General features: G+C 44.8%; 1 protein-coding gene across 1 annotated transcript in view; it reads right to left on the reverse strand.

The window, feature by feature from the left end:
• The window catches only part of LOC121880281 (general transcription factor II-I repeat domain-containing protein 2-like), a 51,720-nt gene extending 47,074 nt beyond the window's left edge, over positions 1–4,646 (reverse strand). Inside the window, exons 1-2 of the mRNA XM_042387438.1 lie at positions 4,176–4,646; positions 3,372–3,640 (exon numbers count right to left, since the gene is read on the reverse strand). Coding sequence (XP_042243372.1) covers positions 3,372–3,640; positions 4,176–4,646 — 740 coding nt within the window. The remainder of the gene's footprint in view (positions 1–3,371; positions 3,641–4,175) is intronic.
• Between the last annotated feature and the right edge of the window lie 20,951 nt (positions 4,647–25,597).

Below are 25,597 nucleotides of genomic sequence, written 5' to 3' on the forward strand. Positions count from 1 at the left end.
TTACCGCTCATCTTAGTATGCTTGAACTGCGTAGTAGGTAGTAGGTAGTAGGCAGCTTCCGAATAGGGAGGTACTACCGCCTGGGAAGATATTGGCAGTATAATGTGCTGTCTAATGGTAGACCCTGCTGCCATATGGCATCACGAAAATTGTGACCAAGTCCCAGGTTGCTGATCTGACTTTCTGCCTCTTTTACACACAATAGTAGGGTCTCAATTGTTTCTATTACATGACAAAACAACATACATATATAGCGTTCCTCACTGTTGATTTTTTTTTTCATTCTTGCATTTCTTTGTATTTATTATTATCACAGTGTTGTTATTATTATTATTACCATTAATATTTTATTTTACTTTTTATTATAAATTTTATTTACTATGAATTATTATTATTATTAAATTTTCGCCCCCCGTGCCCTGATGTGGGTCAGTGACCTGTGCCCGGGTGGGCTAATCCCCGTAAAAAAAAAATATATATATATAAAGTGGCGCCTCATCTGCTCGAACCACATATATATGGTATAAAAAGTGCAGAAATAACGCATAGAGTCCACTGTTCTGTCCATGAGTGCGTGCATGCGTGCGTGCGTGTGCGTGTGTGTGTGTGTGTGTGTGTGTGTGTGTGTTTGAGAGACCAGATCGTGGTGGCCTTGGTGGCTGAAGCCGCTGCGGAGGCGAGAACGTTAGTGTCTCCCCAGATGTCACACTAGAAGGGTGTACACCTGCGTGCTCCCTGGGTACCACAAAAAAGAGGCCAATGCTCAACTCTCAGCTCTAGACACACTAATACACTGACACTAACACTGCCACCATCACTAAAATGCACTGTGACGGCGCAACACTTCATGTCGCGGCGAAACACAACACAACACAACACAACACACTAGTCGACGCGCACATCGCCGGCAGTCGTAAGGGTCTCGGCATTGTTCACAACACTTGTAAGTCCGCAGATCCTACTCACTGCGCCATGAAGGTTCCAAGTGTTCCCTGAAGAAGGCAGTGATGGGTAGGGAAACACCGGGTAACACTGAAGTCCATTTATTAACGGATAGGAGAAATACAAGTGGTGACTAGCGTGTGACTTGCACGACCCACAGAGTCAGACCGAGACTGCCTTGCCATATGGCAGCCTCAGGGCAATGTTGCCACATATCATGTGCAGTGTTGCCACGTAATTATATACATAGATGCTACTCGGCACAGTAGCTTATAAACAAGGTTGCTACTCGGCACAGTAGCTTAGATACATAACCTACAGTTATAGTACATTCTTCTTTCCCCACACAGCCAAACTGCGGAATGCTCTGTCTTCTCCTAAGTTTCTATACTCATACAATCTGTTTCACTTCAAAGAGATGGTTTTCCGGCACTTTCGTGGTGTAGATTAATATAATCTTTTTCTTATCTGTTTTTAATTTCCTTTTACTCTTATGTTTTCGCCCCCTAGGCCCCGTTGGGGGTCGATGACCTGTGCCCAGGAAGACTTTTCCCTGAAAAAAAAAAAATGATAACTGCAATGGTAATTTCTATCTATCTACATGACAATTTTTTATATAATGGTTTTGGTGATACTTAGTCTATTGATATTTTTTTAGAGATGATTTAAAGGAAAAGAGCGGAGTCTTTTCTCGGATGGATGGAGATAAGTTGTTCCACACCTTCACACCATGATATTTTATGTAGGTTCTACGTGTCTTAAGTTGTACCTCTGATTATTCTGGAACTGGAAATAATTAATGTTAATCAAGTGATTGACAGATTTGTAAACAAATGGGGCACACCAGTAGCTGTTATTATCCTCAAATTTTAATATTTTTAATTTAGCTAATTGTCCGTTAGTGTGATCAGTTTTTCAAGTAGGTCATAGTCCACACAACTCATATCTGTGCAGTGATCAAGGGTTGTGTTTTTTTAGGGCCATGGGTCTCCCATATAGTAGAGCGGATAATGGAAAAATCGTGCAAATGGTGATACAAGCATGAAATTTGGCATGCTCATACCCTAGGGCAGGGGTGTCAAACTCATTTGCCAAGGCGGGCCAGATTTAATATGAGTACATAGTATGCTGGCCAAGTAACATAATTATGAGCACTTCGCAATCACCTCTGCGCTCGTGCGAAACCCTTAAAAACAAACAAACAAATCAAGTGCTTACTTACCTTGATCAATCTTATTGTTTGCTACTGCTGCTTCCTGATAATTGGCACCTCTTGGTATGGACCAGTGCATCAAAGTTTGGCACTAACGACTGAGCTGTAGCAACCTCCAGTATTGAATTAAGGTGCGCATCAGTAAGTTGAGACCGAAGCCGAGACTTGTTCAAGTTCATCCCAGAAGAGAGTTGTTCACAGACATATGTACACTTGCACCAAAAAGTATGGGTGCAGGGTAAGATCGACGACTTCCGAAACGATACGTATACACTGTGATATGTCGGGAAGGTTGGTAAGTGTATCCTCATAACCCCCCCCCCCTCCACTAGGTGTTGCCATATGGCTGACAATCAGTGTGTTTGTTTCCTCATTTCGGATTGTTGCTTTGTGTCGACTGAATGATGAGCAAGGGTTCGGTCTCGGTGAACGTGGGTATAAACAGAGGCAATATGAAGCAGTAGAGCTCTACACATGCCAGACGACATGAAACCTCAGAGGGAACACGAGGAGCTATTATTGCCCTTCATAACGAAGGGTTCGGCGTCACAGATATTAGCCGGCAGGTTGGTGTCCACAGGAACACCGCTGCACGATGGATTTGGCGATACTTCGAAACTGGTGCTACAGACGACAGGTCTCGGAGCGGCCGTCCACGCTGCACCACCCCTCAGGACGACCAGGCTGAGTGGTTTATTTGGTAGCATAAATTAATGTGGCAATATTCACAAGTGTTACAAATAATTTTGTTAACAGGGAGCTCCTCATATTTCATACTGTCTATTTATCACTTCCCAACCTTGTTTATAAGGGTTTGTTTCACTTGACCAGGGCTGCCAACATACGGCTGGAACAACTCGCCTTTCCCAATACCTATCGTCACTGGTCTCAAATTGTTCACACTACAGTATACACCGATACTTTTTGTTGCGACTGTACTTCCGAACATTGACATAATCTTTGAGGCAAATCATTTAATCCTGGGATAATTTGGTCCAAAATATTGATAAAATGTGCCAACATCAACACTCGAAAACTTGTTCCTCAACACAGAATCACACTGGAGCTCAATTAATTCTAACTGAAGATGTTCTGGTACCTCATTAACACCAACAGAGAATGGGTCCCGAAAAATGAAAAAATCCTTCTCAAGTCTTTTAAAGTCAGCAAATCTTTCTTGGAACTCATTCATTAATTTGGAATCTTGATGCAGTACTTTTTCGTGTTGATATCAGCATGAAACTCAGGTGTGCCTTGCAGGGACTTCAAGGTCGGAAAGTGAGAAAGATTACTCTCTGATAGTTGCCGTTCAAAAAGCTGAATTTTCATCTCAAAGGCACGAACGCAGTCATAAAAATCTGTCACCAATTTATTGCGTCCTTGCATCTTTGTATTCACGTAATTTAAGTGTTCTGTAATATCCATCATGAAAGTTAGATCTTGAACCCATTCATTATCTTTCAATTCATGCAAATCCCTTCCTTTCTGTTCCAAAAACATCTGTATTTCACTGCACAATTCATAAAATCGCTTCAGTACGACTCCCCGACTTAACCAGCGAACATCAGTGTGATATGGCAGTCCGTGTGTGTTCTCATTTTCCTCCAATAAGCAGTTGAACTGTCTGTGGTTCAGACCTCGCGCGCGTATGAAGTTCACTGTCTTTATAACAACATCCATGACATTATCCATCTTTAATGTTTTACTACACAACACTTCTTTATGTATAATACACTGCACATTATAAATTTGATGGTTCGGGTTCACAGCTATTAGTTTTCCTTTAATTTTGTTGCCACGCCAGCTTTTCTACCCACCATTTGCGGTGCTCCATCTGTAGTCAGACTCACAGTTTGGGCCCAGTCAATACCTAATTTATCCAGTGCCCCCACCAAACCCACAAAGATGTCATCACCTGTTGTTGTTCCTTTCATTGGTACCAGTTTCACAAATTCTTCTGTTACCTGCATATTTTCATCCACACCACGTAAAAAACTGCAAGTTGTGCTACATCACTTACATCGGTACTTTCATCAATTGCAACTGAAAATGCAGTAAAGGACTTAAATTTGTTTTTGAGTTGACTGTTAATATTCTCTGATAATTCACCAATTCTTTCTGCAACTGTATTTCTTGAGAAGCTTATGTTTGCAAATGCTTGACGTTTTTCCGGGCAAATATCTTCTGAAGCCATCAACATACATTTCTTTATAAAGTTCCCCTCAGAAAACGGCTTCGATGACAAAGCTATTTCATGGGCAATCCTGTAACTTGCCTTAACTGCAGCATCACTGACTTGATGAACACTCTTAAATACTGACCGCTGCTTTTTCAATGACTGCTCCAACTCCTTAACTTTGTCTTCACGTAACTTTCCACTATATTTATGGTTCTTCATAGCATGGTTAGTTTCATAATGCCTTCGAACGTTGTATTCTTTGGCCACAGCAACTTGTTGATTACAAATCAAACATGTTGGTTTTCCTTTCATTTCAACAAAAAAGTATAAGATTTTCCACTTATCCTGTACCACCCGACGCTCTTCATTAACTGTTCTTTTCTTTGAAAACATAATTATGGGCTCAAAAGTAAAAACAATGAGCACTGCTGCCTTGGATATTTGCAACGTTCCAATTGCCTCGAGCGACTATGCAGGACTAGTACTTGAATGACTGGGCAAGCGAGAGCCTGCCGCATCAGAGTTTTCATGTCTAATACCTATACTGTACGGAGTGTATACGTGAACAGTAGGGAGTGACAGTTTTGCAAAAGTTTTCAAAATCTAATTGCTTGGGTTTGGCATGAAAAACGCGAAAAAACTGTAAATAATAAAGGGACTGGCAATGTGGCACAACCTGTTAAAATCAAGTTATTGAATTGGATTATTCGACTACTGTGTACACTGGTTCATAATATGCTATTGTTTTACAACTCAATGCGCTACAAATTATGCCGATATTTTTGCTGCAAGTCACCACATACGTATATTTCGAAAACCAGGGCCCAATATTACCAACGGCGTGGATAGATTCCGTGGAATGAATTCAGGACATTCCCGCTCATGGAACATTACCAAACTCCGTATATGTGCCAATGGCAGGCCAATGGCAATATTTACAGAGTTTGTTGAGGCTCCCTGGACGGGAATCCCCTGAACTTTTCTTTTTTCTGTTCTCGTGACCTCTTCCTGACTCTCTCCACTTTCTTCCAGTTAGTCACTTTAGACTTGTCCCCTTCAGTTATGATGTTGTCTGCAGCTCTGATGGTGTTTGCGATGTGAGCCACTGCATCATTGGATACCTTGAACCTGTCAGCAGTTTCTCCGATCCTGTCCTCGGCTTCTTTCTCCCTTTTCCTTTTCTCTGATCTTGCTCTCCTGTCGACCATAGCCTTGAACTCATTGTCATTGACATCCTTATAATCACTATCTTCTTCCTGAGCACTGTCATCCACTGCCGACACTTTACACGACATCCTCTCCATCTCCTCCTTACTCTTTGACCTCATCTTCTCAGTTTTCCTCTCTTCCTCAGCCCCTTTCTTTGCCCTCTTCGCTTCCTTCTCCCTCTCTTCTTTCAGCTTGGCAGTCACAATTTTGTCAACGCCATCAATGCAGCCCTCCCTTCCCGGTTTCCTCTGGGCTGCCAGGAAGCTTTTCTCTCATTCGTGCACTTTGCTGTCGTCTGCCACATCAAACAACTTCTCAGCTATATCCTCGAACCTCATCTTCAGCTTCCCGTTCTTCGTTTTCTTCCTTTTCTGTTTCTGTCCATTTCCCTTCATCATCATCGTCTCCCTCTGCATCCTCCACAGGTCATGGACTCTCATTTTCACCCTGATTTCAGAGATAGTGGGGACAGTGGCCTTCCTATACACATCCAGTACCTTCTCAGTCACCTTGTTGGTGGCATCCATATAATCAAAAGCATTTGTTCTTCTCCTTAACCTCTCGTTTTCTGCTTCATAAGCCAGGGCACTTCCAACTTCCTTGTTCAGAGGCAACTTGTTAGATGGCAGAGGCATCCGAACCCCGAACACCTTATCGTTACCCTGGCGCAGCTGAGTGTTGCTAATCTTAGGACGACCCATCTTGGTGGCGGCCCTTTGAACTAACTGCAAAACAACACAGAAAAACAACTTTCAGCACTTCAATATCACCACCTATTGAACAATATTTTATTCAAAAGTACGGACTGAGATTTTGTCCTTAACTGTCCAAGTCAAGCTACTTGGGCTGAATTCGTTGATCAGTCCTGGGACGAATATTACCAACGGCGTGAATAGATTCCGTGGAATAAATTCAGGGCATTCCCGTCCAGGGAGCCTCAACAAACTCTGTAAATATTGCCATTGGCCTGCCATTGGCACATATACGGAGTTTGGTAATGTTCCATGAGCGGGAATGTCCTGAATTCATTCCACGGAATCTATCCACGCCGTTGGTAATATTGGGCCCTGGTTTTCGAAATATATGTATGTGGTGACTTGCAGCAAAAATATCGGCATAATTTGTAGCGCATTGAGTTGTAAAACAATAGCATATTATGAACCAGTGTACACAGTAGTCGAATAATCCAATTCAATAACTTGATTTTAACAGGTTGTGCCACATTGCCAGTCCCTTTATTATTTACAGTTTTTTCGCGTTTTTCATGCCAAACCCAAAAGTATCCACAAACCTTCTAATGCAATGATGAAAAAAACTCAAACATATTCGGAATTAGCGTGGCCGATAGACAAATAATCCAACCCAAGCAATTAGATTTTGAAAACTTTTGCAAAACTGTCACTCCCTAGTGAACAGTAGTCAGTCAGCCGTCTCACAACTCGTACAGTGGCACGCTTACAACCACAATTAACCGTTAAGACTATCTCTAGTCTTATTGTTCTTTCATTGGTGATGTTGATTGAGTGTTTTGTTCTAGGAAACAGCACACTATTTTATTCAGCTCACTCGCTATTTAGTTTTAGCTCCTCAAGGTAAGGCTGGAGCAGCAAATAGGCCGAGGGCCGCATGCAAGAGTGTATTGGGCCGCATGTTTGACACCCCTGCCCTAGGGGCTACTTGTCAAATTTGCCTGATTGGCCATTTGGAAATCCAAGATGGCTGCCAAATTGACCTTCGAAAGATGATTTTTTTTATAGAAATTAATGTAGTTGGTCAATCTAAATGATCTTAGTGTCGATATGTATGTTTTCAAGCATGCTCAGATGATTTTTTCTATTTCTGATACTCTCAGATATATATTTGTCTTATTTATGACTGGTTTTATGTACTGGTTTTATGTTTTTTCCAACTGGGTGAGGGTATCATGCAGAGGGTCTCTGCATGTGAGGGAGTGATTGTCGGGCACTACCAGGGTGTAAGGGCGGGCGCACGCTGCCACCATTGTAAGGGCGGGGGCTCCACTACTTCTACTACTGACTGAACCACCGAGACCACCCTTAAGACGGGGATGTTCTTCTCTCCCTTATACTTATCTCATACTTCTCTCTGTCTTAGTTCCTTCAATTGTTCTGTCTACCTATTTCAGTTCATGGTTACTACATAACCTCAGTTCTTTTGGTAGCATTGGTGGCAGCGTGCCCCCGCCCTTACAATGGCACACCGGTGACATCATTGCTGTGCAACCCAGCATGGGTTCAGTGTCAGCTAAGAAAAAGCATGTCATACTGCAACAGCTTAGTGTCCCAAATGCTGCTTAACCATCCCCAAATCAGTTAAGCAGCCGCACCTGAATTGACAGGATGTTCCGGCGCCGGAGAGCCGAGCCAAGGATAACGGGATTTTAGTTATCTGGATGGTGTACAGATCGCACGGGACTAATGACACTGGATGAACGATCGGACTAGGTGTAGGGCAAAAGGCACGAACCTAGTTGTATCCCATACAAGAAAGTGCTCATCAGGGTGTTAAAAGGATACTGTAAACCCTCGGCCCTGAAGATCAAAAATAGTTATGGACACAAAATCTACCAACAAATCATTCCTCACTGACTGGGCAAAGTGTTGGCTTTGTCAACAGGATAAGAAGGAAGATCTTAAGTCTCCACATGTAAATCCTGCCAAAAAAAGGAAATGACGGTTACAAGAGCTTGGCAAGGAATATTCTTCTATTTCATTCAATCAATGCACTGCCAATTAAGCTTGACCCTGCAAGACTTGTTGAAGATGATGGGATAGAGGAGACCTTGAGGAGAAACAGGGCACAGTATCATGAGAGTTGCAGACTTCTGTTCAACAACACAAAGTTAAATAGAGCTCAGAAAAGGCGAACCCTTTGCAGTTGCTACAGAGGAGAGCAGCAGCAGCAAGATACCACGAATGGTCAGAGACCCCAAAGCAACAGAATGCTTTCTATGTGAGGAAGAAGCTTCGGGAGATGACATAAGACATGCAATGACAATGAAACTTAATAAAAGATTGAATGATTGTGCGAAGACACTTAGCGATGGAAAACGCCTTGCCAAACTAAGTGCAGCAGATGTTGTGGCACAAGAACTGAAGTATCACCCTCGCTCCCTGGCAGACCTGTACAACCGAGAAAGAACACACCGAAATGCTCAAGAGCAAGAAGAAGCACAGGAGCTTCACCCGAACAAGGACGCATACCCAACTGCTTTCTATGAACTAGTCACTTACATCACTCAGATGAAAGCATCTAGTGAAGGTACTGAACCACCCATTTTCAGACTTGCTGACCTGGTCACACTCTGCAGACAGAGACTTGAGCAGGTGGGTGTTGGATCGCCCGATGTTCATGCTACTCGACTAAAGGACCAGCTGCTTTTTCACATCCCCCAGCTGCAAGCTCATCACCAAGGAAGAGATATCCTATACTGGCCTGTGAGAAGGATGTTGGCTCAATTCTGGCATAAGCAAGCAAATACGGTGACGCTATCCATCTGGCAAGGCTGCTGGGATGATACGACGGGACATGCTTCAGCACAAGTCACACTTCAGCATTGTGACAATCTCCAATCCAGAAACCAGCAGTCCTGTCAACTGGGAATGGACGCAGAAGGGAGGCATGGCAGATACGTTGGACGACTCTTTCCCCGATTGCGACATGCTGTCAGGAGCTGACCAAATGTTCCTGTAAGAATGACTGCAACCAGAGATGTAAATGCTTTCGCTCTGGACTTTCCTGCACAGCACTTTGCAGCTGCATATGTAAACAGCAGTAAATACACAGGAACCAGTGCTAATAGTGAGTACCTTTTTTTTAGTGAGTTCTTTTTTGTTATATTTTTTTACTAAAAGTGTTATTTTATGTGGGTAAAAATGTTACAATGGACTTAAAACTTTAAAAAAATCATCTGGGCATGCTTGAAAACATACATATTGACACCAAGATCACTCAGATTGAACAACTACATCAATTTCTATCAGAAAAATCAACTTTTGAAGGTCAATATGGCGGCCATCTTGAAAAATGGTCGCCCTCTTAAATTTTCAAATGGCCAATCAGGCAGACTTGACTAGTAACCATTAGAGAATTACCATGCCAAATTTGGTGCTTGTATCACCATTTGCATGATTCTCTTGAAAAATTGCATTTAGCTGCCCCACCAATAGTGTGTGACAGTGTATCAAGTGTTAGTAAACAAGATCATAATAGATTTCTTTCATTGCTGCAAGAGTGAGTGAATGACGAGTGTGATACAGGATACTGCGCTATTTATTAACGTTACTGTGAATGGTTTGTACTTCCGCCGTTCATATTCAGGGTAGATTTTTTTCGGGCAACCAGTCCAATTCTTTAGACAATGCAGGTGCAGTGGCTATCAGAAAAAAAAACCTTGGAATAGAGATTTGCAGCTGAATAATTTCTGTTCTTCTCACTGTGATTTTAGCTGTTGTTGCAAAGTGGTTTGTTGCTCTTTCTGTTCTTCTTGTTGTGTGTATAAGAATTGCATCAGATCAGCCATGGAAAATCTCCCCTTGCCTGGACTGGCTTCTGGTCTGGACACCGTCACCTTCCATCTTGACTAATATCTTGTTGCTAGGCTCTCCCACTCCTGACACCAGTGTTATGAACCCTTTCTTTTTGCCGCTTCCCAGCTTCTACTGCTGGTTAACAGCGGCCCAGGTCGTATATACAGAAGCAGTAGATATATCACAACTTAGTGTCGTTGAATTACCACTGGATTGTCGCCTACATGGGGGGTGCCCGTCACCTCTTTACCCTTTACTTATAAGAACTAGTCTCTTCGTCTGTATGTGACCAAAGCAGAGGCAGGAGGCGGAAGTATCTGTCGCCCAAGGTGCTGTTCACTATGCCTGGTAACAGACATTGCTGCGTCTGTGCTAGCCAGAACCAAAACTGCACAAATAGTGAATGTGCGAGAAACAACCGACCATGTGTGGATTGCAGAAAGGGACACCATTGTCGGAACCCACGTCGCAGGGAGCCGACACAGGTGGCCACAGTGGAGATCGCCGGGACCCAACCGCCCGATGATATCCTAAATGATAGCAGTGAGTCTACTCAACCCGAAAATGTAGTGCTAATAAATGCTGCTCCCTTAGTAGCAGACGTCCACGAGGAGAATGAGAGACAGCCACCTCAGTGGAATGGCATATCGATGGAAAATACAGACATATGGGTCAAAGAAACCTACTCAGAAATTGTCAGGTGGTCGCCCGCTAACCTATTTGAACCACCCAAGTGTGCGGCCACCAAAGAAATGATTCGGGAGATGACTCGCCTCATGACTGATTACACTCAGGACCGCTTCCTCGCCCCTTTAGCTCTTCAAATACTGGCAATAATACCACATCTATTTTGCCAGAGGACACACACAAAGACTAAGCACAAAGAAAAGGCGGATGCAATGAAGAGAAGATTGATAATGTGGCAGAATGGGGCCCTTGATGATCTCCTATGTGAAGCAAGAACACTGCAGGGGAGACTAAAAATTACGGGGGACGGAAAGCAAAACACCGATGACGTGGCAAGAAAATTTGGAAACAAAATGCGTGTGGGAAAAGTGTCTCTGGAGGTAAGATCTCTCACAGAGGAATCCTCCGGTGGGGTTATGCCAATAAACAGAGAGACAATAAAACTACTGAAAGATAAACATCTCCCTGCAAGTGATGAAGAAGGCATCACGTTCGAGGGTGACTATATCCCACCAAACGCTGTCCTGTTCGAGAAAATAACAGGAGAGATGGTGTGGAAAAAGGCACTGAAGACTCGAGGAGGAGCAGGCCCTTCAGGTCTGGATGCAAACGGTTGGAGAGTCATCCTCAGCACAAACAAGTTTGGCCCTGTTGCAAGCGATCTCTGCATTGCCATTGCCGTCCTTGCAAGAAAGCTGGCATCCTCTTGCTGCCATCACCTCCAGGCCCTGACGGCCTGCCACCTCATTCCTCTGGAAAAGAAGCCAGGATGTAGGCCTATAGGGGTGGGGGAAGTGCTGAGGCGGATCATCAGAAAATGCATAATGGAGGTGGTAAAGGATGATGTCAGGGCAGCAGCAGGGAACCAACAAGTGTGTGCTGGCCACCAGGCTGGCGGGGAGGCCGCCATTCACGCCATGAGATTGCTATTTGAGCAGCATGATTGTGAGGCCTTTCTCCTGGTGGATGCTTCAAGCGCATTCAACATACTTAACCGCAAGGCTGCACTGCACAACATCAAGATCAAGTGTCCAAGCTTTGCAATGTATGTTGAAAACTCGTATAGGAATCCATCAGACCTCTATATAGTAAACAACAAGGCGCTAAGAGGTGATACCATCTTACAGTCAACCGAGGGAACAACACAGGGGGACCCTGTTGCAATGGCAATGTATGCAATAGGCCTATCAGTGCTCCAACAAGAATTGAAATTTGAAACAACTGGGGTCAAACAAGTGTCGTATGCTGATGACTTTACAGGAACAGGAAAAGTGCAGGGCATCAAAAAGTGGTGGGACTTGGTAACATCGCGAGGTCCATAAATAGGGTACCACCCAAACGCCAGCAAGTCCTTCCTCATCGTGAAGCCAGAACATCATGACAGGGCAATAGAGGTGTTTGGCGGAAGTGAGGTCAAAATATCTAAGGACGGCCAAAGACATCTAGGCGCAGTAATTGGCACTACGGACTTCAAGACCGAGTACGTAGCGGGAAAGGTGAATGAGTGGGTTAGTGAAATCCAAGCTCTGTCTGAGATTGCTAACACATGCGGCTTTTGCTGCATTCACCGGAGTCAAGCGTCGTTGGAACTACCTGATGCGTACTATCCCTGATATCGGACACCTCCTCCACCCTCTGGAAGAAGCTATCAGTGTCAATTTCATTCCCAAATTAGTGAAACACCCTCACTTAACCCCAGCAGAAAGATCACTTCTTGCACTTCCATCAAGACTAGAAGGGAAGGGACTAAGCAATCCAGAGGAGATTGCAGCCACCGAACATCAAAATTCACTTAAGCTCACGGTAGCCCTCACGGACCACATAATAGCCCAGAACGCAACAGGGGAGGTGGATACCAGTGAAGTAAACAAGATTCGTAGGTCCATTACGACAGAACGACAGCTCTGCCAAAATGATAAGCTGCAGCAACTGTTGCTGCAGGTACCAGAAAATTTGAAAAAAAAAGTAGCTATAGCGTGTGTGGCTCTTCCTATGACGTCGATCACGCCATGGTGTGCAAGAAAGGGGGCTTCATATGCATGAGGCATGACGAAGTAAGGGACATCACAGCAAATATGTTGAAGGAAATCTGCCGGGATGTTATGGTAGAACCGACCCTCCTTCCTTTGGATGGTGAGATCTTCCAACATAGGACTTCAAACACATCTAACGAAGCCCGTGTTGATGTCAGTGCTCGAGGTTTCTGGACGCTGGGACAGCGAGCTTTCTTCGACATCAGGATTTTTGATCCCATGTCCGCATGTCACCGTAACCTAGCTCTCGATGCTGCACACAGGAGGAACGAGAACGACAAGATAAGGGCATATGGGGAGAGAATTCAAAACGTTGATCAAGGCAGCTTCACTCCTCTAGTGTTCACAACCTCTGGCGGGATGGGACCAAGTGCAAGATGTTTCTACGCCAGACTGTAGGAGGTGATCTCCGAACAGAAGCAGCAGCCCAGAAGTTATGTTACAGCCTGGATGAAATGTCGACTGTCTTTCTCTCTCCTTCGGTCGGCTTTGCTCTGCCTCAGGGAAACGAGAGCTTCTGCCCCAATGCCGACAACTGCTGCAGATCTGCGGCTCAACTAATTCAACACAGATAGGATAGCTACTTATGTATTAGGATATTTAATATTAAGGTAATAAAATGGCGGCGAAGGTGTGGCTATTGGGGGAAGCTGGAGGCCACGTTTAAAATGAAAAAAAAAAAGGTAGTATGCAGCTATCGAACAGGAAGGTACTACCGCCTGGGAAGATATTGGAAGCATAATGTGTTGTCTAATGGTAGACCCTGCTGCCATATGGCCTCACAAAAATTGTGACCAAGTCCCAAGTTGCTGTTCTGACTTTCTGCCTCATTTACAAACATTTGCAGGGTCTCAATTGTTTCTCGTATTATTGACAACACAACATTCATATATCGTTTCTCACTATTGATCTTTTTTCATTTTTGTATTTCTTTATGGTTCTTTATTATTATTATTATTATTATTATTATTATTATTATTATTATTATTATTATTATTATTATTATTATTATTATTATTATTTTTGTTATTATTATTATTATTATTATTATTATTATTATTATTATTATTATTATTATTATTATTATTATTATTATTATTATTATTATTATTATTATTATTATTATTAGTAGTAGTAGTAGTAGTAGTAGTAGTAGGCGGCGGCCAGCGCGGCGTGGGTGTCGTGGACCGTCCCCTCTGATCTAAAGTGTTATTGGTGGGGACATACTCGCTGTGTGGGAGCGGGAATTTGACAATGTGTCCGTGAATATCGTATGTCACCCTAACCATTGCCACCCAAGGGTTCTTCTCATCCCCTACGGCATAAATTGTAAATATTCCGTGTGTTCACCGGCGTTCTCCAAGTGAGTGGTGACCTGGCGGCGCTGGGTCAGTGGTGGGATAATGAGGAGGCTCGGCGCCAAGGTCAGTGTCGTTAGGCCTACTTTGATAGGGGTGGTCCCGAGACTATCGCCCCTATGGGGCCGAGAGTGCTGCCCATGCGGTCGCCCCCCCCCCCACCCCCACCATAGTAACGGACACTTAATGTAGGGTCTCGACGAACCAAGTGAATATACATAACTGATATTACACCAGTGAGACCATATAAATAGTGGTTATTTGTGCCAAGGATATATAAATAAGTGCCTGGTGTGACAAACTCTTGTCCATAGTGTATCATTCTGATGTATGGATGGTCGCTATAAGAGGCGGTAGCCTACACACCCACGCGCGCACGTATGCCCCTACTACCTGGACACAGCAGTCCAGCCTGTCACCTCTCCGCCCTTCCCTCATAAGAACCAGTATAATCTTGTGCCTGGGACTAAATCAGATGTTCGGAGGCGGACGTTACCGTCGCCCAAGGTGCTGTTCACTATGCCTGGTAACATTCCTTGCTGCGTCTGTGCTAGCCCGAACCAAAACTGCACAAATTGTGTTTGTGCGAGAAACAACCGACCATGTGTGAATTGCAGGAAGCTAGACCAGTGTCGGAACCCACGTCGCAGGGAGCCGACACAGGCGGCCACAGTGGATATCGCCGGGACCCAACTACCCGATGATATCCGAAATGATAGCAGTGAGTCTACTCAACCCGATAATGTAGTACTAATAAATGCTGCTCCCTCAGTAGCAGGTGTCCACGAGGAGAATGAGAGACAGCCGCCTCAGTGGAATGGCATGTCGATGGAAAATGCAGGCGTATGGGTCAAAGAAACCTACTCAGAAATTGTCAAGTGGTCGCCCGCTAACTTATTTGAACCACCCAAGTGTGCGGCCACCAAAGAAATGATTCGGGAGATGACTCACTTCATGACTGATTACACTCAGGACCGCTTCCTCGCCCCCCTAGCTCTTCAAATACTGGCAATAATACCACATCTATTTTGTCAGAGGACACACACAAAGGCTAAGCACAAAGAAAATGTGGCAGCAATGAAGAGAAGGTTGACAATGTGGCAGACTGGGGCCCTAGATGATCTCCTATGTGAAGCAAGAACACTGCAGGAGAGACTAAAATCTACGGGTGACGGAAAGCAAAACACCGATGACGTGGCAAGACAATTTGGAAACAAAATGCGTGTGGGAAAAGTGTCTCTCGCGGTAAGATCTCTAACACATGAATCCTCCGGTGGAGTGATGCCAATAAACAGAGCGACATTAAAACTATTGAAAGAGAAACATCCCCCTGCAAGCGAAGATGAAGGCATCAGGCTCCAGGGTGCTTATATCCCACCAAACGCTGTCCTGTTCGAGAAAATAACAGGAGAGATGGTGTGGAAAAAGGCACTGAAGACTCGAGGCGGAGCCGGCCCTTCAGGTCTGGATGCAAACGGTTGGAGAGTCATCCTCAGCACAAACAAGTTTGGCCCTGTAGCAAGCGATCTCTGCACTGCCATTGCCACCCTTGCAAGAAAGCTTGCATCCTCTTGCTGCCATCACCTCCAGGCTCTGACGGCCTGCCGCCTTATTCCTCTGGAAAAGAAACCAGGATGTAGACCTATAGGGGTGGGGGAAGTGCTGAGGCGGATCATCGGAAAGTGTATAATGGAGGTGGTAAAGGATGATGTCAGGGCAGCAGCAGGGAACCTACAAGTGTGTGCTGGCCACCAGGCTGGTGGGGAGGCGGCCATTCACGCCATGAGATTGATATTTGAGCAGCGTGATTGTGAGGCCGTTCTCCTGGTGGATGCTTCAAACGCATTCAACATACTTAACCGCAAGGCGGCACTGCACAACATCAAGATCAAGTGTCCTAGCTTTGCGATGTATGTTGAAAATTCGTATAGGAATCCTTCAGACCTCTACGTAGTAAACAACAAGGCTCTACGAGGTGATACCATCCTACAGTCGACCGAGGGAACAACACAGGGAGACCCCGTTGCAATGGCAATGTATGCAATAGGCCTATCAGTGCTCCAACAAGAAATAAAGTATGAAACAACTGGGGTCAAACAAGTGGCATATGCTGATGACCTCACAGGAGCAGGAAAAGTGGAGGACATCAAAAAGTGGTGGGACCTGGTAACATCGCGAGGTCCACAAATAGGGTACCACCCAAACGCCAGCAAATCCTTCCTCATCGTGAAGCCAGATCATTATGATCGGGCTGTGGAGGTTTTCGGCGAAAGTGAGGTCAAAATAACTAAGGACGGCCAAAGACATCTAGGCGCAGTAATTGGCACTACGGACTTCAAGACCCAGTACGTAGGGGGAAAGGTGAACGAGTGGGTTAGCGAAATCCATGCTCTATCGGAGATTGCTAACACAGAGCCACATGCGGCCTTTGCAGCATTCACACATGGAGTCAAGCATCGTTGGAACTACCTGATGCGTACCATCCCTGAGATCCGACCCCTCCTCCACCCTTTGGAAGAAGCAATCAGTGTCAAGTTCATTCCCAAACTAGTGAAACACCACGACTTAACCCCAGTAGAAAGAACACTTCTTGCACTTCCACCAAGACTGGGAGGGATGGGACTAACTAATCCAGAGGAGATTGCTGACTCTGAACATCAAAATTCACTTAAGCTCACGGCAGCCCTCACTGACCACATAATAGCCCAGAATGCAACAGGGGAAGTGGACACCAGCGAAGTTAATAAGATCCGTAGGTCCATTACAACAGATCGGCAGCACTGCCAAAATGACATGTTGCAGCAACTATTGCTGCAGGTTCCAGAAAATTTGACAAAAAAAGTAGCTATAGCGCAGGAGGTGGGCGCCTCGAACTGGTTAACTACGTTACCGATAAGGGCAAATGGTTTCAGCCTTAACAAACAAGAATTTACAGATGCCATTGCTCTAAGGTACGGTTGGCCAGTAGATGGTTTGCCCTCCCAATGCGTGTGTGGCTATTCCTATGATGGCGATCACGCCATGGTTTGCAAGAAGGGGGGCTTCATATGCATGAGGCATGACGAGGTAAGGGATCTCACAGCAAATATGTTGAAGGAAACCTGCCGGGACGTCATGGTAGAACCGACCCTCCTTCCACTGGATGGCGAGATCCTCCAACACAGGACTTCAAACACATCTAACGAAGCCCGTGTGGACGTCAGTGCTCGAGGATTCTGGACGCGGGGACAGCGAGCCTTCTTCGACATCAGGATTTTTGATCCCATGGCCGTTTGTCACCGTAACCTAGCTCTCGATGCTGCACATAGGAGGAACGAGAACGACAAGAGAAGGGCATATGGGGAGAGAATTCAAAATGTCGATCAAGGCAGCTTCACTCCGCTAGTGTTCACAACCTCTGGTGGGATGGGCCCAAGCGCAAGATGTTTCTACGCCAGACTCGCGGAGCTGATCTCCGAACAGAAGCAGCAGCCCAGAAGTTATGTCACAGCCTGGATGAGATGTCGACTGTCCTTCTCTCTCCTTCGGTCGGCTTTGCTCTGCCTCAGGGGAACGAGAGCTTCTGCCCCTACTCCGTCAACTGCTGCAGATATCGACTATGAGGCTACAGTCACCGAATGCCGCATCGATCTGCGGCTCAACTAATTTAACACAGATAGGATAGTTGCTTATGTATTAGGATATTTAATATTAAGGTAAATAAATGGTGGCGAAGGTGTGGCTATTGGGGGAGGCTGGAGGCCACGTAAAAAAAAAAAAAAAGTAGTAGTAGTAGTAGTAGTAGTAGCAGTAGTAGTAGTAGTATTACATTTTCGCCCCCAGGCCCCGATGTGGGTCATTGACCTGTGCCCAGGTGGGCTAATCCCCGTAAAAAAAAAAAAATAATAATAATGTTGTGGAAGAACTAGGGACGACCATGGCCAGGGGATGGGCTTGAGATGATCAGATGACGTACGTAATTTAACTGGCTTCATAGCTGGATGGCGGAGTTCTTTTAATACTCTACAATCATAAAGACATCTACTGTTGTTAAATTTCTTTCATCTGCCTTGATGAAAATTGGATGTAGTTGTCCAACCTTCTCGTCTGATTGGCTCTGTAAATAAGTATTATTAGATAATTATCTATTAATTATAATTAATTGTGCTTTACTGTACAACACAGTAATATTATTTTGAATATATAAATATTACTAAGCACATTAACTAATTTATTCAATGGATATTAGCTGCCAGCTGCTACAAATTTTATTGTATAAACATTCCAAACAATATTGTTATTATTTTGGTTTTGGTCATCTGGAGAACCTTAAGATTCTAACTCTGGGATTAAGTACGTTAAACAATAATACAAATTATCTCAACGGGATTTCTGTCGCAAAACATTTTTCTATCGCATTAGAAAATACAGGTCATATGTTAGGTTAGGTATGATAAGTTACATTATAAGTTATAAGGTTAGCTTAACATACACCGGTAAGGGGGGGGATGGGGGGTAGTAATGTAGCGTTATGTGATATTTTGTTGTCTAGCACTCAGGATGGATGGATGGAAACTCTAGGTGGTGGTTTTCTTATATAAAATATATTATATACAAGACAGTCTGGTACTGGAGATGCCGTGTGGTGAGAGGCTTGCTCAAAAGACACGTTCAGTGAGTAGCGTGCTTGAGGAGGTAGATGTGCAGGAGCTTCGTTAGAGGAGATGTTGCATGTTGCTGGCCTCCAGGTTGAATGATAGCTGGACAGCGAGGAGCTTGCTGGGAGGAGGTGTTGCGTGTTCAGGAACGTAGGCCAGAATGAATCTCAGAAGAAAAGAAAGAAAAATGCTAGTGACAGGGGGGAAGGAGGTTCAGAGGAAGAATAAAGGGAGGATGGAAGTGAATTTTAGAAGGAGAGAACAGGTGCAGTGGCTAAACACCGCTTGCGTGAGGGGGTAGGCAAAATGCCCTGAGGGTGCAACAACAACAACAATCAGGACGAGGCAGAGGGAGGGCGGGAGCAGGTCCGAGCAAGCAAAGGGCCAACGCAGGTGTTCTGATTGTCGTCTTAGCTCGGGCAGTGTTGGCAGAGCGTAGGAAGAACCGCCCCGCCACGGCGGCGGCGCAAGCCGAGAAACGCAAGTGGACGGACGCACAGGCACACACGATCAAAGCAAACAGAGAAGGTGAAAATATAGAAATTTTGCTAGTCGTAGGGTTGTTTGGATAAAGATGAAGGTAAAGTCTTTGAGCTATGTCAAAGAGGAACGGAGCGAGTTGGAGGAAGGGTTTTTGAATCTTTGAGCTTGAAATGTCAAAGTATTCATAGTAAGGAAGGATGAGCGTATCGTAGGAGAGTTTTTAGTAATAGCAGCAGACAGATTTGAGCTTTTTTGTCAAATTATGAACGGAGACGAGAATGAGATATAGGCTGAATGGTTTCAGTCTTGAGTTAGGTCGATTTTATTGAGAATTGGATGTCACAGACGTTGGGTATGTTTTAATTTGTTTCTGAGAGTTGTGGGTCTTTCAGCTATGTCAGAGAGAAATGGAGAGAGTTGGAGGAAGAGTTTTGAATCTTTGAGCTTGAAATGTCAAAGTATTCGTAGTAAGGAAGGATGAGTGTATCGTAGGAGAGTTATTTAGTAATAGCAGGGGACAGATTTGAGCTTTGTCAAATTGTGAACGGAGATGAGAGTGAGATATAGGTTGTTTGGTTTCAGTCTTGAGTTAGGTCGATAATGTTGACAGTGGCTGGTATAGAGGTTGGGTATGTTTGATTTGGTTTTGGAGAGTTGTGGTGTTATGAGAGGCTTTGTCTGGCGGGGGTGGGGGAGTTTGTGTTTGGGGATTGGCGGGGGTGGAGGTTGTATGTTGAGTTGAGGTGAATTACTTTTTTGCTTCGGGGGGGTTGTTGTGTGAGTGTGTATGCGTTTGCGTGGAAATGTAGTAAGGGGAGAGGGGGAGGGTTAGGATAATTGATATAAGGTCAGGTATGGTTCGGTTGTCGGGAGGAGGGGGGAGGAGAGGAGAGGAGAGGGGAGGCGAGGAGAGGAGAGGGGGGCTTTTGAGGTTAAGGTTAATTTATAGTATGGAAGGACTTTAGGTGTGATATGACGAAGGTTAATGAATAGTTGTATTGAGTCATAGGTTTTTTTTTTTTAGGAGGTCGAAGGGGCTTGTTAGAAAGGTCGGCATATGTTTTTTTCTTTTTGGGAGGATTGGAAGGTGTTGATTAGTGATTGGATAGTGAGTTAGGTTTTTTTTTTTTTTTTTTTTTTTTTTTTTTTTTTGAGGATTGTGAGTAAGATTGGGTGGGTTAAGTAGTTCTTTTGGGAGGATTGAAGGTGTTGATTAGTGATTGGATGGAGAGTTAGCATTTTTTTTTTATATAGGAGGGATTGTGAGTAAGGCTGGGTGGGTTAAGTTTTTCTTTTGGGAGGATTGTAGGTTTTGTTAGTAGTTGGCAGAGTTGGGTTAATCATTGCATTCTTTCTTCCCTTTGGCTAGTAAAGGACTTCTGCAATTGCGGTAGGCTCTTGCAGGTATTGTGAGTTCTGGCCCCATTCTTGAGGGAGAGGGTTTGTGTACAGGTACATTGCACCCCTCCCCGACCTTATTGGCTAAAGGAGGCGTTCAATGTCGTCTGCAATTTGGTACCGTTTTTATTAGGTAACATTCTTGAGGGAGAGGGCTTGCGTACAGGCACTGTGGAACTCTCCCCGACCTTATTGGCTAAGGGAAACGTACATGTCATCCGAGTTAGTATGGGATGGGTAAGTTAGGTATTTGTTTTGGGAGGAGTGATAGGGTGTGGTTAGTTAATGGTAGAATGGTTATTTTTTATTTTGTGTGGGATTGCTAGTAACGGCTGGGTAAGTTAGGTTTTTATTTTGGGAGGAGTGATAGGGTGTGGTTAGTTAACGGTAGAATGGTTATTTTTTATTTTGTGTGGGATTGCTAGTAACGGCTGGGTATGTTAGGTTTTTATTTTGGGGGGATTGTTAGGGTCTTTTCTTTTCTTTTGTTTGGGGGGGGAGTGTTAGTGCAGGTTGAGTGGGTTAGTTTTATTTTTTTTTTTTTTTTGTCGGGAGTGGTCTTGAGTTTGGAGTAGGTGGCGTGGGGTTGGAGTGAAGGGGGTGGGAATCGTTGGGTGAGGGTTAAGGAGAGGTTAGGTTTAATTTGGGGGGAAATTGTTGGGTGTGGTTATAGGGAAGTTATTAATACAAGGGAGGTGGGAGGGGAGTGTTTGGTCTGTTTAGTATGGAGGGATTTCTGTCTCTGAATCTGCGTGGGAGTATGATGTTGTCGAAATAATCCTCCCATTGAGGGTAATTAGTGAGGAGTGATTCTATTTGTTTGTCACCTAGTTGTCTCCAGTAGATGTTAAGTGGGGGGACGGAGCTGAGTTCATGTAAATGACTATTTCGGGTGAAGGATGACCAGTGTGTGTTATGGATGAATCTTAGTGCTTTGTTTTGAATGACTTGAAGTTTCTTGGCGCTTGATGGTGGTGCTAGCTGGAGTGTGTTAGGTGCATAAGTCAATAGTGGGCGTATGAGGGCTTTGAATAGGTGTGTTTTGGTTTTGATTGATGCGGTTCTGAATCTGTATATATTCCCGAGTGTTTTCTTTGCGATCAAAGCCTTCATATTGGTGTGTAGTGTCATGGTGAGGGTGTTGTTGAATGTGACTCCTAGGATTGTGTTTGTTCGTTTGATAGTTATAGGTGAAGGGTAGGCGATGTAGGGGTTTAGGTAAATGTGACGTGGTTGTCGTCTTTTGGTGCCGAAGTAGGTGATTTGTGCTTTGTTCGGGTTGGTTTGTATTCGCCATCGGAGTTCCCATTGTGTAACTTGTTCGAGTTCCCTGTTAGCTTTGTCTGTTAGGTGATCAAGAGTTCTGTGTCTGACTAGTTGGGTTACATCGTCGGCGTACTGTATTGTCAGAGAGTCGATGTGTAAGGGGTCGGGTAAGTCGTTTGTGTAAAGAATGTATAGTGTTGGGGACAGGACTGATCCTTGTGGGACTCCTGCATGCAGTGTGAAGTGGTCAGAGTAGGCAGGTGTGACTTTTATCCTCATTTTTCTGTCTGTTAGGAAGTTACATAGTAATTGTTGTGATTTTTGAGGGAGGTTAAAATTGGTGCATATCTTGTACTTTAATCCATCGTGCCAAACTGTGTCGAAGGCTTTTTGTACGTCTTTTGTAATGAGTGCTATCTTGTATGCATCTTTGTTCATGTGGAGGTAGTTTGTGATTATATTGAGTGCGTCTTGAGTTGAGTGGTGTGCTCTGAAGCCGAACTGCTTGTAGGACAGTAGTTGTTCATCTTCAAGGTGGTATCTGAGGCGGGTGTTGTATAGTCTTTCAAAAGTTTTGCCTAAGACTTCTAGTATGCTGATCGGTCTGTAGTTTTGAGGATCTGTTGGGTTTTTGTTTGGTTTAGGTATCATGACGGCTGTGGCTGTCTTAAAGAGCTTTGGGAAGTATCCTGTAGCCAGTTGGGTGTTGTAGAGGTATGTAATGGCTGTGATTGTTTCTCGGGGCAGGTGCTTCAGGATTGCTTGACCAATATTGCTGTCACCTGGAGTTTTCTTTTTGGTTTTGTCCAGTGCTTGTGCGACTTCTGTTGGGGTGAAAGGAGCAGTGAGGGTGTGGTCCTGTGTGAGAGTGGAGGTATCTATAGTGTTGTCAGGAGTTGTTCTGTCGTGAAGTGTTTGCATGTGTGTGGTGATGTTGTTTATGTGGTTTAAGATGTACCTTTGTTGTGTGGGGGGGTGTGGGTGGAAAATGTGTTCCCAGTGTTGTTTTAGTGTTTGTGCTACCTCGGCTGGCTCATTGATTTTCCTACCATTTACTAGCAGGTGATCAAAGGGGAGTTTCGCAGTTCCTTTCAGCCTGGCGATCCTTTGCCAAAATTCTCGGGGGTTATGTGTTCTGTGTTCTTGGGCAGCCTCTACGAGTTTTGCCCAGTGAACCTCATGATCTTGACGGAGGCTATGGATGATGTGTGTTCTTAGTGTGGAGATGTCTGTGGAAACTGGTGCTAGGTTAAGTTTGTTTAGTTCGAATCGTGTCCTGTAGCAGTGAAGTAGGCGTTGAGTTCTTATGGAGGGTGTGAAGGAGTATTTTTTCTTGAACCGGTGTTTAGGAATGTGGGTATCTGCTATGGCGGTGATAGTGTTGAAAAGGTGTGTCCAGGTTTCCTCAATCATCCTAGTGGGTTGGTGTTCGAGGTTGAGAGTGTATTGTTGTTCAGAGAGTGTTTTCTTGAAGGCATCCCAATCTGCGTGTTGATACTGGTATTGAGGTGAGGTTGCTGGGAGGAGGATGGGATTGTTGGAGAGGTGAAGAGTGATGGGAATGTGGTCTGAGCCTGATAGGGGGCCGGGAGTGATGTAGTGTTGGAATTGGAGGGCAGGGGTGTTGGTGATGACGATGTCTGGAGTGCCTTTGCCGTGAGCAGCGTAGAATGTGGGGAAGAAAGGGCCAATGTGGTGAAGGTTTTGTGAGTGACCAAAGCGTGTAGTTGTTGGCCAAGGGGGTCGATGCGGTTGTGTTGGAATGCGGTGTGGTGTGCATTGAGGTCGGCCATTAGTATTACAGGTAGGTGTGAGTTGTTAAAGATGGAGTTTAGGTCTGTGAATGGGATACGCGAGTTAGGTCTTGAGTATGTTGTGCAGATGATAATCTGTCCGTGTTGAGTGTAGATCTTGGCGGCCATGAAGTGTTTGAAGGCAAAGTTGGTGATGAATTCGTGTTTCATGGAGGATCTGATGAGGATTGCAACGCCCTCGAATAGTTCGTGGGGTGATTGTCTGCTTGTGTAGCCGAAGTGCTTGATTTTGGTGTCTGTGCATATTGAGTTGAGGAGGAGGATGTCTGGGTTGTGTTCTTGTATGAGGAGAGAGATGGCATGTCTGTTTGAGTGATATGCTCTACAGTTGTATTGCATAATGGTGATCATGTTGTATAATTTGTTACTTATATGAGATTGAAATTCTGGGGTGCAGAGATGAGGTCTAACTTGTCGAGTGACTGTGAGCGAGGTCTGAGTGAGGTGTATGTAGGTGAGGGATGGGCGGTTACGTGACTGTGTGTGTCGGGGAGTCGGGAAGAGGAGTGGAGTGTGCTAGGTTCGTGTCGGGGTTGTTTCCTGTTTTCTTTGGGGTAGTGCCGAATAGATTTACTTTAATTATAGATTTAGTTGGATGTGTGTATTTTATAATTCTTTTGCAGTCAGGTGTGTAGGAAGAAAGGGGGGAGGTGTTTTTCCTCTTAGGCCTAGTGGTCTTGACCACCATTTCAGTGGGGGGATGGGCAGCCATTTTATTCTTGGGAGTCTGAGGTGTTAGGGAAGATTGGGTTTGGTTCGGATTTTGGAGGTTCGGGAGTTCATCGTAGTCGTGTGGGAAAAGTCAGGTGTAGGCAAGGTCAAGGTGGAGGGGTCGGGAGGTTTTCGACTGATTACTCCGGGGGGTGAGGTAACAGTAGGTTGGTGAGATAAGTCAGGTGTGGGCATGGCAGAAGTGGAGGGGCGGAGGGAGATTGCAGTGGCTTCTCTGGGGGGAGGGGGTGGCATGCTGGTCCGGTCGGGGATGGGGGCAGTGGGGAAGATGAGGTCGGGACCGGTTCTGAAGGAATCAGGAATGTGTATGGTAGGGAGGCCGTTCTCCCTCAAACCATCAATTGCCAGTTTCAGAAAAAGAGACCTGTTTCCGTTGCTTAGGGTATGTGCCAGAAGTATGATGGTGGTGATTTTTGCGTCCATGTCGGAGGAGGGTGGGGGGGCGGTCACGTTGTTGGTCCAGCAAGTGCGGGTGGGGAGGGCCGAGGCAGTAGGGAGTGAGTGGTGGGGAGGTGGAGGTGGTGCTGTAGGAGGTGATCGGCGGGGAGGGAGTGGTGTTGTGCTATTGTCGAGTCTAATTTTGCACTTGTTGCTGATGGCAGCGTGAGGGCCTTTGCAGTTGCAGCATTTTGTTACCGTGGCAGTGCAGTTTCGGTATGAGTGGCCTTGATTGGCACACTTTGAGCAGGTTATTGTATTACTGCAACGGTTGGTGTTGTGCCCGAATTGATAGCAATTAAAACATTGGTGTACCTGTATGTAATGTTGAAATTCAATGTCTCTTGAGGGGATGATATTGCTGCCGATTTTAATTCCGTATGATTTTAATTTGATGGCGTCAGTTTGAGTAGCCGTAGTGATTTTTAACATGGGGAGAGTTCCCATCCGGGCTGCATATGTCATTTGGGGGGTGTTTTGTGAGTTGAGTTCTGTCAATAGGTTAGGGTTGTCAAGGATCTGAGGAATGACTTTCCTACATATGAGGGTGCATTTTGCGCGGTATTCGGGTGAACTGAGGACCGTTAGGCCATTGTCCCTCAGTCTATTGTTCACTGCTGGGGAGTGGAATAGGTCGGCATCTTCATCAGTTTGTACA

The sequence above is a fragment of the Homarus americanus genome, unplaced genomic scaffold (assembly GCF_018991925.1).
Source record: "Homarus americanus isolate GMGI-L3 unplaced genomic scaffold, GMGI_Hamer_2.0 scaffold20930, whole genome shotgun sequence".
Classification (NCBI taxonomy): domain Eukaryota; kingdom Metazoa; phylum Arthropoda; class Malacostraca; order Decapoda; family Nephropidae; genus Homarus; species Homarus americanus.